Here is a 15,385-nt window from a genome sequence, read left to right on the forward strand (position 1 = left end):
AGGCTTGTAACTTTTTTCAGAAGCTTCAAAATACAAAAATTTCTTCGGGGACCCTAAATGAATTCAAAAGTTCTTCAATATTGCATCTTTACTTTTTTTATGGACGAACCCTGGAAGCCTGGACAAAAAAACTCCCTTTTCCGACTTTTGGTGTCATTTTGACACCACAAAAGTAAAATCTATTTAAGTCGTTTGAATTATTATGAACTTCATATAAAACTTATATCAATAGAAACCTTGTAATGTCAGTAAAATATGTTTAGAACATTATATACAGCTTAAGTTACAAGTTTTCTCGTTATTCAGCATGAAAGAAAAAAAATCTGAAAAAACATGCCTCACGAAAACTGTTGTAGTTCATATGTTACACGTCCTAAAAAATATTTGCCTCATGCATATGAAAGCTGAAGTTAATGCCTACATCATGAAAACAAGAAATATTTTTTTAAATTTTTTTTAATGAAATGGTCACAAAAAGTTCAAAAAAGTGGTCTAAAAACCTACTTTTCATTCGATTGCTAGTAAATACTGTTTGAGTGATGGTAGAGTTTTTTGAAAAATATGACTACAAAATGTATTAAAATTCCAACATTTTGCTGTCTTTAGATTTTCGATGCAACAAAAATTGAATTTACTGGAATTTTTCAAAGTTCACTACTTTGCGCGATTTTTTTACAAATTGAAATTTCATCTGTTTTTGTGGTCCACCGTCAGGTTGTACCCGGATTATCAGTGCTTTTACTTTGTTTGGACCAACCAAGAGTATATTCATTGGAAAGCACATTTAATCTTCATTCTAGTGAGGTGCTGCAATTCACGCTGTGAGATTTCACAAAAATATGAAAATTATAAACATTAAATCATTCCTGAATTTCTAGAACCACAAGCACCTCGTCCAGCAAAACGTGTTTGTTTGCTCTCCGAGTAGGTACGGTGGGTGGTGATTTGGGCAGAGAGCGAAGCCGACAGACGAAATAATGATGCGTGTCGTACGTTTCTTGGTTGGAAATTTTCTATTGACAGTACTTCACGTTTGCTTGTCACGACACGCATCATTATTTCGTCTGTCGGCTTCGCTCTCTGCCCAAATCACCACCCACCGTACCTACTCGGAGAGCAAACAAACACGTTTTGCTTGACGAGGTGCTTGTGGTTCTAGAAATTCAGGAATGATTTTATGTTTATAATTTTCATATTTTTGTGAAATCTCACAGCGTGAATTGCAGCACCTCACTAGAATGAAGATTAAATGTGCTTTCCAATGAATATACTCTTGGTTGGTCCAAACAAAGTAAAAGCACTGATAATCCGGGTACAAACTGACGGTGGACCACAAAAACAGATGAAATTTCAATTTGTAAAAAATCGCGCAAAGTAGTGAACTTTGAAAAATTCCAGTAAATTCAATTTTTGTTGCATTAAAAATCTAAAGACAGCAAAATGTTGGAATTTTAACACATTTTGTAGTCATATTTTTCAAAAAACTTTACCATCGCTCAAACAGTATTTACTAGCAATCGAATGAAAAGTAGGTTTTTTAGACCACTTTTTTGAACTTTTTGTGACCATTTCATTAAAAAAAATTTAAAAAAATATTTCTTGTCTTCATGATGTAGGCATTAACTTCAGCTTTCATATACATAAGGCATATATTTTTTTGGACGTGTAACATATGAACTACAGCAGTTTTCGTGAGGCATGTTTTTTCGGATTTTTTTTCTTTCATGCTGAATAACGAGAAAACTTGTAACTTTAGCTGTATATAATGTTCTAAACATATTTTACTGACATTACAAGGTTTCTATTGATGTAAGTTTTGTTTAAATCGGTCTAACACGCCAAAAGTTATAACGATCTGAGCTTGTGGTGTCAAATTGACACCACAAGTGCTGATTAGGGTAATGAAATCTAATGCGGATGAGGGTTAAACAAATGGCATCGGTTGAATCCCTTAACGTCCATGCTTGTGGCAAGGTTCTTAGCATATTAAACTATGTACTTGCTAATTCTCTGCAAAAAAAAACATGATTTTGCAGTACTCATCTCCTATGGAGAAAAAAAAAAAACAATTTTTATGACAAAAACTTTGGTTTAACCGATTTTATTTTTGATTGAATCATCATGAAGATTCTGTGGTGTTTCAGTTAGATTTTTGCTAGCTGAAATTTCTGCAAAACGTGTTTTATAGCTGTTGAAAAAAATCTAGTCTTAATAATTCCAAACGGTTGAGTTCACTAAATTGTTCTGTTACCAAACAGTGTAACAAATGGTTTTTTTTGTTGTTAATTGACGTGTTTGGTAGTTTTAGTTTTTAGTTTTTTTCAGTGTATTCTCCAATCCCTTCCATTATCCCTTTTTGTTTCCCTTTTGCGGCATGGGTCAGTATTGAAGGCTGTTGTTGTGAAAACGCATCTAGCAACACTGGGCAGAAAAGAGGGAAAAGAACACGGAAGAAGGAATTCGGGGCAGAAAGTTTGAGACCGTCAGCCAAATCGGTCGGAAACAAGAACGCGCGCATCCGGGTGTCGTGAACCATCATCACGAACACCTCGTGGTCCGGCAGATCGATCAGGAGGCCAGGGACACCGGTCCTCAAGATCCGGAGTTTACCAGCCGTGAGGGCTCAGGTGTCGTTGCTCCGTTGCGGGGTAACCCAGGAGTCTCCTCGAGTCCGGCCGACCACGTGTCAGGCATTCCTCCGTCACCATAGGAATCGCCACGTCAAATAACCGCTGGTCATCAAATCCAGGAAGGTCGATCGCTGCAGCTCAATTCCCGGTCATACGAATCGAGGGTCCGCCAGTCACCCGTCGCCGGAAGTCCCTGTGTTGTTTCGGTGTCCGCCATTATCACCGGAAACAACAGGAAGGCCCACGTGTTCCGAAGTCGCTACCAGGTATGATCAACTCAGCACACATCCGTACCCTAACGCCGTATGTTGACCCTTATCCTTCTACACTGAAAACTCCAAAATATGTATAAAATGTAAATTTTTCCCCTTTATGCACGTCAATCCGAAATCCCAGTCTATTTCTGTTCTACCAAAGTCCGCTGTTGAGTGACCGTTATCGTGGTCGAGAGTCCGCCCCAGACAAGAGTAGCCGATCCTGAGAGGAACAGTCCGGTTGAGCTAGTCGGCTGTTACAGTTCTCAGATTCCCTCAAAAAAGAAGAATTGGACAAAAATGTAGCGGAAATTGAAGAAAAGATAGCAGTCACCTTCAATAATTATTAGACGAAGCATTAGAGGAAAAAACTAATTCATATCATGACTGAAAAAAGTGTGTGCCGGCCGATGGGAGATACCAAGATTAAAGTAGAAATATTTCTTCCAAAAAATGGTTAGTATTTTTCATATTTTTAATGAATTTTAAATAAGATCACCATCATTTCTTTCTCAGAAAGTATTCCAATAAAACGAATAGTTTTTAAGATACACACTTTCGAAACTGTACCATTTCTAAATAAACTAAGCTTTATCCTCGCTCTCTGTTTTTCTCTCCTTTTTATTCTGGACTTTGACAAAAATGATATTAAAAAAAACTATAAACAATATCTCAGTGTTTATTCAGAGTGTTTATTCTGCGCTGATATTATTTCAAATACCGGTAAAAATATTTGTTTCCTAACTCCGTTTACAAATGCATTACCATTCAAAAAACATTTCCATCATATTCTTCTTTTTTAATACACACATACCAAATGAAAATCTAAGTATTTTATTCGGAAGTCAATAAGAGATGATCTCATGAAGGATGTGTGCTTCTACTCACTCAGAAGTACACACTGAGCTGATCAATATGTAGTTTAGATATAGATATGATGATTTAGATGATTTAGATATGTAGTTTAGATGTAGATATAGATCAGATCATGAAACAGTTGTTCAAAGAAGAAACCTTAAAAACTTTATGTGAGTTTTCTAGAAATAACCAATTGATCAAAAATTAAACCTTTTAGAAATTAAAAAAAACTATCCATCGCCAACTTTTCAAAATTTTATTGAAACAGATTTGTGCGTTAAAGATAAAATCAATAAGTAGATAAACAAATCCAGAGACGCAAAAGTCTTATCTATTTTTAAAAAACCAAAAAAAAATTGATTTTCATTGTCAGACATTTTTTTTAATTGAGGAACTGGATACAGTTTTGTTTAGTAATTATAATTACGGAGCATCAGATTCTAGTGTAAATATTTTAAGAATGTGAACAGTAACTTGTTGCTGAGATTGAGAAAAATCTCTGGAGGTTTAATAATATTTTGTAAGAACTTCAAAATGACGAAAAAAGAAGGAAGGTGTTTCTTATGTGTTGCATTGCCAGGTGTGATTATTCTTACTTTTGAAGCCACACTTCTCCACCAATTTAAACCCAGAGCTTAGTCTAATTAGCATGGCACTTCTTGATCAATTATTAGTGTGGTTATAAATTCTTAAAAATAAACGTGCCAACAACTGCCTTTATATTGAAATTATTATCGAAGAAAAAAGAAATTATCATTTTTTACAGTTGTTTAAATATTGAAATTCAATCTTCATTTTTAATAGTCAAATTACAATTCGGTATTTGATTTGACAAAACCAAACTAATAAACCATCTTTATCATAATCCTCAAACAGTTCAAACGAGTGCTATCTGATGAAGTGGCCCTGACAGATGATATTATCAGCGAGAGCTTCCGAACCACCCTACTAAATATGTAATATAATCACTGATAAACGCGTGGAAGTCACTGCGGCAAAACCGTTCAATTACCCTAACTATGTGCGGTTTCCACTTAGTTGCACCATGTCAGTAGACCGGACAACACCGGGTTTATTTCGTTCCTTTTAAAATAAGGAAACCGAGTTTGTTTACAAACATTGTGGAATAGTTCAAACAGATACATACAGTATTTAGTGCAGTTACATTTTGTGGTATCATAAACAAACCGTTATGTTCGTTTTCGAGTGATTCGTGAAAATTAACCCACCTCAACAACCAAACCTGATGTTATTACCTACTAATCTAATTATTGATTGCTGCAGTTTGAGGAAAAAAAATCGATTACTTCCGTAGACAGGGCGGAACACTCTGCATATCTATTACGCTAATGCGGCAAACGTTATCATTTTTCTCATTCAGCATAGTTTTTTGAATCGTTCGCATGATTTGAGCTGATGATTATACGACAAAACGTTAGACATCACCTGTAGCTAGGCCGGCGAAGTTCGTTTGTGATTGCCTCAGAACAAACTGTGGAAAATTATGTTATCACTCGAACTAATGTGCACACGTGTGCTAACCACAATCAGTTAGTTTGCGGGCTGTTTATGTTTAGAGAAATTTAGTTTGTTTCAACATTTCAATGAAATTACTTATTTGAATTAGTCCTAAAAAGTTTTTGGGAACAATTAGTTGCAAACTATAACTTTTGCCAGATCTAATGAGTGCTAATCGAATAGAATGCTCAACTTGCATGTAGTCCAAGATGTGTTAAATTTTGTTTAAAAGAATCACGATACCAACAGAAGAAATCATTTTGAGCTATCTTGTGCGGTATGCATTTGCTATTAGCAACCCAAAGCTGATCAAGCATTTCGACTTGCACCAGATAAGATGGAATAGATTGGACAATGAAACCGTTTATTGAAATTTATTGCTACATATGCTTATCATGAAAGCTTAAGATATTGACTGTTATTTGGTGAAGAGTTGGTAAGGAGTGTAAATAAAAAACGATATTTGAAAAGAAAGCAAATAAGGATGAAATGGAATTGGTTTTTCAAAGGATTGGCCCTTGCAGAACTGCACCTTTCAACAAATAATTGACTGGTTTATTTATGCAGTCTACCGATCGTTAGACAAATATTAAAAGTCTTGTAACACAGCCTTTGATAGATAAAACTATGATGAAAATGGTTTTCTTAAGGGGGGGGGGGGGGGGGGGGTAGGGTCTAACACTTTAAAAAAATCGATTTTATTTTTTTTTTATTTTCTTATTCTAAAACATTTCAAGAATGTTGTGTCAAATTTTCAAGTCAATTGAAGCAAAACTGTAGAAATTATAGGCCTTTATCTCCTCCGATCTAATACTGCAAGAAAGCAAGAGCAGAAACTTCAAACGCGTTTTTCTCGAAAGCACATTTTTAAAGTCCGTGGACATCGTCATTTGAAAACTACTTTTCCGATTCTTTTCAAATTTGGAACATATTTTCTACATATAAAATACCAGACCCCAATGTTTTTCTTTTTTTTATTTTTTACCTTGGGGGAGATTTTACAGATAAAAAATGGCGGATTTTTTCGTGAAATATCGTAGTTTTTACTTCAAACAGCCACAAAAATTTCAAAAAAATTTTTTAAGTTAAATAAAATCGTTGAAAAACATCTATTAAAAATATTTTGCTCTGATTTTTTGACTTCAGATGATTCTGTGCTGAGGTACAGTGTCCACTGCAAATCCTGTTTTCTAAAAGGCATCCTCGAAATTGCTCCGTCACCGGCTCATTTTTCAATATTTTTCTACGAAAAAACTTAAATTATGACAAATATTTCATTACAAGGCCGCATTTCGATTTGAGTTAATATAAAAATATTATTAGGCTTCGAAAATGGCCTAAATTGGATGATATTTACCACTGTTAGCTGGGGCGTCAAAATGTTCGACCGCCCTCGACCGAAACACTCAATTTGAAATGCCAAGTAACACAGATTAAGCCAACTAGCCTTTTTAAGTTTTGTTATTGTTTTATGAAGGCTTCCAGCATTCAATTTTGAAAACTGTTTTATTGTAACATCATAGGACATGTTCCATTTATCGTGTGTTTCAAAAGAGCCCTGAAAGTTTTGCTAGAACTTTAATAGAACACTGTCCTCAGAGTGTTGCAAAAAAAAAGTTACAAAGGTATTGCTAAAGCTTCAACAAAACACATAGTTTCGTGTTTTTTAAGGCTTTGGTACCTGTTTTAATAAAGCACTCAATGCTCTTTTAAAACTAGCGTTTAATCCTAATCGAAAAACGGTTTAATTGGAACATTGGATGAAGGCATAATAAAACTAAATGACAATCAAAAAGAACGTATACACAACAACATTACCTCTTTTTGAGATAGCATAACATGTTGTGAAAGGATTTTGAGTAAGGGCTTTGAGAAATACGGGCTCTCAAATGATATAAATTAACACAGCTAAATTCATCTGAAAAATTAAAACTACTTTGTTGCATTTCAAAAGAATCGGAAATAAGTCCACAGTTTTATTCGCTGAATTTTAATATGAAAAATAGCACTAACTGTGAAAAAACGTTTTTTGTAATTCGTTTAGAATGAATGTAATAGGACAATTAATTTGTTCTTGATGGAATAATATTTTTTAGTAATTCTATGTATGGTCTTTCAGTTGAATAAAAAAGCGTATTTGTAGTGCATATTACGACAGTATCCATAGACTAACAATTTCAATTGAATCCAGTGCAAATGGAGTTTAATCTTGAAGACATAGTCCTCAAAAAAAGATTCATTCAACGCCGAATAAAGTACGCCGAAACTGGAGGAACTTTGATCACTTTTTTCATTCATTTTTTAATATTTTGGAAGGGGTTGCTTTTTCGTAATAACTTAATGTTTTAAAACAATTACTGAGGTGAGGACTATAAAACATGATCATTGAATGCAGTAAAATCAAACGACATTGGTGGTTAACATTAAATGTTTGTTACAAAACCAGACTTCGAGTTTCGGAGTAACTTTGATCACTATGGTATTTACGTACCTCAAAATCTTCAAAATTATTGTTATGGTGTCTTTTAGCACAGAAGGCATAAACAACTACACAGCAAAATTTATTTCCTGTAAAATTACGCAAATGTCCTGTAACAAAAAGGAGCAGGACATTTATCGTTATTTTACAGGTCGAAAAACAAATTACGTAACATTTAATTTTCAGTGTACAACTTTTTTAAAGGACATTTGCTATAATCATAAATGAATCTTCGTTAATTTTCAAGGAAACAATTTAAAATTACTGGTTTTGTTAATTACAGGTTGATTTATTTTAAAGGTTGCAGTTTCAGTGACACGTAATAGTCAAAAAAAATTTCTGTGTATGTCCATAATTAGGAAGATATTAAAAATAGTGTTCCTAATTGTGGACATAAGCTATTTTAGTATTTACACGAAAAAAACATGGTTCTAACGTACTAATTACTGAAATCATGATAAAAAAACAATCTGACGAAAAATTTCAAAAAAATCGATTGACAAATTCCACTATGGCTTTTATCTTCCATTTCTCAAAAGGTGTTTTTTAAGAAATCTGCTAACAATTCCATTGAATTTAGACAAACTTTGAAACAATCTGGATTTTATGAAAAATCCTGTGAGTTAGAAAATTAATTTGTTTATAAAATGAAAGTTCACATGATCCGTTACATTATAATTTGTTTATATAATTGTGATAAGTGAAAAATAACGTCAAAACAGTCAAAATCGAACGGTATGTTGGCATTAGGCACACATGCCAAATTAGGAACACCCAGCCTACTTTGATACAATCAGTTGTTTTTCCTAAATCAAAAGCTTTTATTAAAATTTCGAAGCTGTCATTCCAATGCACAAAACATGGTTCTCAACCTACTGGTCTAGATTCGAATCCCTAGCGGTATTCAAAATTTTCAAGAATTGTGCAAGTTTAAAATAAAATGTCCTTAAATGCATTAAAATAATGCATTAAAGTTGTATTACAAGTTCAGTAGGCAGTTCAACATTGCATAGAAGTCATAAGTGTAAAGGAATCATTAAATGGAAGCAAAATTTTTGTTAAATTCATATTTTTGTATTTTTTGATGGTCCAAATCTGATTGATATCTTGTTATAATTTTAAATATTTTAACATCCTACGAGTACTAAATTATATCCCATTAATTCCCATATTGATAGCAAAAAAAATGTATATCAAAATATCTCATCCTGATATAATTTTGATTTTCTCTTCTGCACGTGGAAAACCCGCACGACCATCATTGTTTTAAGTGCCCCAAATTGGTATAGAGAATTTAAACCCTGTGAAATGTGGCTAAAATTGATCCTAGACCTAGTACAAGGTCCCATGCCAAATTCGGGCCACATCGAACCTCGAAGCTAGTCTGGGATATTGAGATATTTTGTTCTGGAGGAACATGAAAAACCAGTTTCTCTTCAATAACTTTGATCCGATTCCGCCGATTTCTTTTGAAGACAGGTTTTCTTAAAGCTTCAATTATGAAAAATACACCATTCGAAGGCCACATTTCGATTTGAGTTAATATAAAAAAGTTATAAGGCTTTAAAAATGGACTAACTTTTTGAAGAGTGTTATTTACCACTGTCAACTGAGTCATCGAAATATTTGACCGCCCCGACCGATGCACTTAATTCGAATTACTTGCCATTTCGTCAAATAATGACCGATTTCAACCATTCGCTGAATTACTGAATGATAAACATTTTGAAATCGAATATTAGGTTTGGATGCCGATTAAATTTTGAGTTGAAGACGCGGTCAATTTTTTTTTCTCCTTGTTTGTCTTCGGGGAAATACAGGCGAGACTTGTCAACGAAAGTTATCTGGTTGGAAACCTGCCAGGTGACTGCTAGAGAGTTCGTTTTGCTGTCCATTACGATTTTTTTAATATGTCTCCCCACAAGCTGTCCAAATATTTTGCGCACGATTTGACCACCGCATTTTGTTTATTTTACCGCTGGGCAGCTTTTCTATTTACCTTGTAAAATTGAAGCCAGGCCTATTTACAAGTCAGCTAGACGAACCAGTCAGAAAAATTTGACTTTTTTTATCACTTCCTCTATACATATTTTCAGATTTAGCCTAAAAATACCTTTCACATTCTTCTCACTTCATGGAATCATTAATCGTTATTCAAATTTTAGCTCACTATAGAGTCCTATAGAATGTCTCAAACGGTTTAACATATGAACTTTGGTTGTATAATTGATTTCCAGCTGTATTTGGGTCTCCCACTGGAACTTTTCTGGATTTTCCTTGATCCTGCCCTAAAAATTTTGTCATTAAACTTCAGTTGTCACCACATTTTGTACACGTACTCATTACATTACTAGGTAGCTTGGCTAAAAATTTCATCAATTTCCCTCAAAAGTTATTCACAAAACAAAGAGTTGCGTTTTTTTCGACTACACTCCTTATGCACTTAAACCTGCTTTAAAAAAACTGAAATTGTTTTTATTATTCTCTTATATTTTTCAAAATATTGATTTGAAAATACCGTATTGCCATTATCAATTCTGAAATTCAGTCTCATTGTGAATTGTAGTCCAATAATTTTATCTCCAGATCTAATTCTGAAATAAGATAATAAAATATCTTAATTTTAAAACTTTTTTTAATCTGAAGCAAATGAAAGGAAATTTTAATCATTTTTTGAAGAAAAAAATTACAAGAAAGAGGGTTTAAATAAAAAAAAATTTATTCCTTAAAAGGCACAATATTCACAATTTGTTCAAAACGATATTCTAGAAATAGTTTTAAAATTATGAAACGAAGGATCAGGAGACATTGAAAATATAGATTTAGATTAAATGATCATTTTCTCAATGACTGCGAGTAATTTTGACTTCTGAGAAAAAGTTAAATAAGTTTTCTCTTTAAATAAAATGTAAATAAAAAAATAAATAAATAATAAGTTTTCTCTTTATTTTTTATACAATTTTATGAAAATACAGGAATCTGACCAAATTTTAAAGAAATTTCAAACCAGAATCTCAGATATTTTCGAATACCAACGTTTTGCAGACGTTTACATAGATGATAAACGAATTAAAATATTTAATATCAAAAAATTTAAAACGCTATACAGAAATAAAAAAGTTATATAATTTTTCATTTGATTTTTTAAAAAATTGTAGAAATACATGCTTATGTTTATGATACATACGCAGTCAGATCTTGTCAGCCATCCGGTGAAAAGTAAAGTAATTTTAATAGACAAAAAAAATATAATCGACAACTTACGATAAAAATAAGCAACAATGATATTTATTTTAATTGTTTGATTTGATTGGCTAAAAATATATGTACATAAGTTGAACGTTCCTCAATATATCTTTTATCAGTTTTATACTCGTTCGATTTGATCTAATCTTTTATTCATTCGAGTGAATTTTTTGAATACTAACTAATTTTTTTTACATTTTCTTATTCAATTTATGGCATTTCAACGAATTATGAAATTTAAAGTAGAATTTTATGACTAGGATTAGTCGATATTGGGTCGATCTTTCAACTCAGATTTAATTTTATGGATTGATTTTTTGGCATGATATATGTAATGCTTTAAATTCTGCATTTATTGATATATCCTTAAGTTTTGTACGCTATTTAGATTAACCTTTAAAAACGATTTACCGGAAAAGTGGGTCCAAGACACAAATGAAAGGAGGTGGAAAGAAATCGAATATAATAAGAAAAAAAAAATAAGCTAGAGCTTATGTGTTGTTTTTAATATTTAAATGCATTTTCTCAATTGAAATTATCAAGTTAGTTCAATTGTCTGTATTATGCTTTCTGTCAAAATGGGGATTTGCAATAAATAGTGTATCATGAAATTTAGAATTAAAATTTATTCAAAGGTAATCACAATAAAAAAACAAATTGATTCCCTTAATTTCTAATCTTGTTTGAATGTTGGATTAAAAAAATTTGCCTTTCTATGTTGCTTTTAAACGGGATTTACTACAATCACCTTTAAACCAATGCCAATACTTATTTTAACTTAATTTTTGCGCAAAATGATTTAAAATATGTTAATCTAACAATCCATACTAAGGCAACTGTTTAACAAGCTGTTGCCGAAAGCTTTATCTAAGAAAATCTTAACATGAGAAAACTGGAAATGAATCTATTTTTATAAAAAATTACACAAGGCACAAAGTTCACATTTTTTCGATGGCCAAGAATTTAAGAACTAATTTATATTAATTTGAAAGCGCTACTTTCGCAGCCTTTGTTTTCGAGCTATCTTCCAAAAATTGGTGAACATTCATTTAAAAAATGTGTGCACTTTTTTGACAAAAAAAGCTTTACTAATGTTTTAAAAATAAAGATTTCAATTTCACGAACAACTTTCCCGGAGACCGTGAATAATTTTAACTTTTGAGTGAAAATTTACAGATGTTTTATTTTTGTTTACTTTTTCCAACTCTACAAATCACGAAAAATGTGACGAAATTTCAAAAAAAAATCATTTAAGACAAATGGAACTTTGGATAGGTTTTAAAGCAAAAGTCAAATTGTTTTGTGGTCTTCTACAAATTTGTTAATTTAGTAAAAATTATGTAAGATGTAAAAAATACAAACCCCTTTCGTTTTTGGAAACATTCGATTTTGGCAACAAAAGTGCTAAATGCATAAAAAACATGATAAAAAAAATATTGAAAATTTACCGTAAATAATCGGAAATTTTGCTAAAAATAACGTAATTACGTAAGTTTTTTTCTGGTTATAAGGGAAACAAAAGTTGAGAAAAAATACCGTTCGATTTTGGCAACACAAAATGATCGAGCATGTTGCCGCAATCGAACGGGGTCATTAGTTGTAATGATAAAATATATGAATTTCTAAAAAAAATAGATTTTATTTTCTTGAAATATGTAAAATAAGGTTGTCAGAGTTTCAGCACATATCCGGGCCAGAAAGTCTGGGCTATTTTATCTAAAAATCTGGCAAATCCGGGCATTTGAATTCAAAATTGATATCCAAAAATCAGGCCAATATCCGAGAAAATTTGGTCAAAACTCAGGAATCAGGAAAAATCAAAACTCAACAGCAGATTTTGAATCGTATTTTAGGCAAAATCTTTCATGACCATTTTTATAAAACTTGCTCAAAAAAAATCATTTTGAACAAAAAAAAAACGTTTTTTTTTTTTCATTTGGTAATAAAGTGAATAAATCAAAGCAAATCCAGGCTTTTTTCAATTAAATCCGGGCAACCAGGCCTGACCGGACTGTTCTCAAATTTTGTTTTAAATATACTGAACTTCAATTTCATATCAAAAGATTTAGTCAGAACCTCGAATTTTCGTTACAAATTATCATGAATTTGTAACGAAAAATTCAAGTTTCAAACTCTTTTTTTTTACTAGCCGAATTAATTTTTTAAAAAGTGTCATAATTCAGAAATTTAGACATATTGAAGTACTTCTTCCAGAACCTTGAACAAAGGAACCAAAAATGATACGCTTGTGTATTTAAAGAAACATTTTTCGTATCTCCGATTGAAGAGGACATAAATAAATATCCTCTCATGGCAAATTTGGCTCCATTTACAAGATATGTTGTTGAGTTATGGAAAAAAACTGTATGAGCGTCTCCTCCCTCCTTCTTTTCTCTGCAGAAGGAGGTGACAGGAATCAATCAATGATTCATATTTCTCGTTTCCAAATACCTTCTCATGCCAAATTTGTAACCATTTACTTAATCAGTTCTGTTCTGTTTTCTCTCAAGTACAAGGCAATCTGCTTGTGCGTTTTTTTTATTGTTTGAAAAATTTAACAAAGATGCTACACATTTTCGAAAATTGATGTGAAATATATTTAATTGCATTATTTGAAATTTGTAGTTTACGCCTTTGGGCTTGTGATATAGCTCAGTTGGCAAGTCTGTTGTCTCCTGAGCCGATGTCCGCGAGTTCGAGCCCAAGAGTAAACATCGAACACAGTTGTACCGGATAGTTTCTCAATAACGATCCGCCAACTGTAACGTTGATAAAGTCGCGAATGCCATAAAGATGGTAAAACGACTATAATCGAAACAAAAAAAAAAAAAAAAAAAAAAAAAAAAAAAAAAAAAAAAAAAAAAAAAAAAAGTAGTTTACGCCAGTGTACATTTTGTAAGGGGTTTTCTGAGAATTCGTATGATTTATGACCGTGGTCTGTCAATTTTTCTAAATATATACAAATATACAAATCAATTGCAATGTAAAAGTGGCGTTCCCACTTTTTCTCGCGCTGCTTCTACGAGCGTTAAAATAGATCTTAAGCAAATCAATACATTAATTGAAGAAATAGTTCTTGAAGGTGTTTTGAAGTTATTTCGATTGTCATTTTTCATCAGATAAACACATTTAACTGAAAGTGAATCAATCAAAATCAACGTGTACCAAAGTGTTTTATGGATTCATTTTTTTTAATAAACCAGATGTACAACATTACATCTACAAATTGTCGAAGTGACACTTAGCGCATGATAATAAAAGCCTTACACTTCAGCTTCAATTGAAACTGGTTGATAACTAATTACACGACCGGTTCCTTTCGATGCTAAGTATTTGACGGTTCAAGATCGCGCTCTACTTACTTACACACAGTTGACCCTCCTAGCTTAGACTCATTTCAATAAAGATAGCGTAGTAAGAATAATTCATTCGAAGAGAGTACACCGCGTGCAGCAACTACATTACAAATATGACAGTTATATTGATGTCTGCCTTAGAATTGGCTCTCGTTCTCGGAGGCACGTTTGCCATTATAAAAAGGTAGATATTTTTGGGGATAAACGCCACTTTAAATCATTTTTTTTAAATAAAATTTTGAACTCAAAATTAACGTTTTTTTCCTCTTCCTAATAAACAGGAACACTTACAGTCGAAGAAGTGTACAAAGACCGCGACCAGTTCGCCGCCCTGGTTCGCGAAGTGGCCGCACCTGATGTCGGTCGCATGGGCATCGAAATCCTGTCGTTCACCATCAAGGACGTGTACGACGACGTCCAGTACCTGCAGTCGCTCGGCAAGGCCCAGACGGCGAGCGTGAAGCGGGACGCCGACGCCGGTGTTGCCGAGGCGAACAGGTAAGAGATTTTATTCTTATCAATCAATCAAAGAAGGCTAAATTCTCATTCGAATCCTTCCTTAGGGACGCTGGCATCCGGGAGGCCGAGTGTGAAAAGAGTGCCATGGATGTGAAATATTCAACCGACACCAAAATTGAGGACAATTCCCGAATGTACAAGCTGCAGAAGGCCAACTTCGACCAGGAAATCAACACGGCGGTAAGTTGTAAAATGTTCATTGATTTCGGTTTAAAGACCGGTCGAAAAGGGTATGTTTTATATCTCGGAGATGTTTGAATGAGAAATTTTAAGTGTTTCAAAAGATGTAAATTCAGTTTATGAATGTGATGGAAATAAGGCAAACTTTTGGAAGAAAATTCAACAAGACAATAGATGGAATGGACAAAATTGGAATGTTCAAATTGAAAAAGTAGTAATTCTAATGAAATTTATTTTCTCATATTCCGATCACATGACACGAAAGAAAAAAAGAATGATAAAGTTCACTTAAAGGGTGGTACGGTCTAAATTTGGCCAATATCAACTTGACGTATTTCTTTCAAT

The 15,385-nt window shown here is 32.8% G+C and overlaps 1 protein-coding gene across 2 annotated transcripts in view; it reads left to right on the plus strand.

Annotated features, from left to right (window-relative positions):
* LOC129751353 (flotillin-2) overlaps window positions 1-15,385 on the plus strand; it is a 39,015-nt gene that overhangs the window by 12,795 nt on the left and 10,835 nt on the right. The window contains exons 1-3 of one of the 2 annotated variants that reach the window (XM_055746799.1): window positions 14,227-14,525; window positions 14,623-14,839; window positions 14,905-15,040. In XM_055746799.1, coding sequence (XP_055602774.1) covers window positions 14,709-14,839; window positions 14,905-15,040 — 267 coding nt within the window. In that variant the 5' untranslated portion in view covers window positions 14,227-14,525; window positions 14,623-14,708. Of the gene's footprint in view, window positions 1-14,226; window positions 14,526-14,622; window positions 14,840-14,904; window positions 15,041-15,385 lie in introns of those variants that run through there. The other variant, XM_055746798.1, reaches the window with a different exon arrangement.

Source organism: Uranotaenia lowii, chromosome 3, assembly GCF_029784155.1.
Source record: "Uranotaenia lowii strain MFRU-FL chromosome 3, ASM2978415v1, whole genome shotgun sequence".
Taxonomy (NCBI): domain Eukaryota; kingdom Metazoa; phylum Arthropoda; class Insecta; order Diptera; family Culicidae; genus Uranotaenia; species Uranotaenia lowii.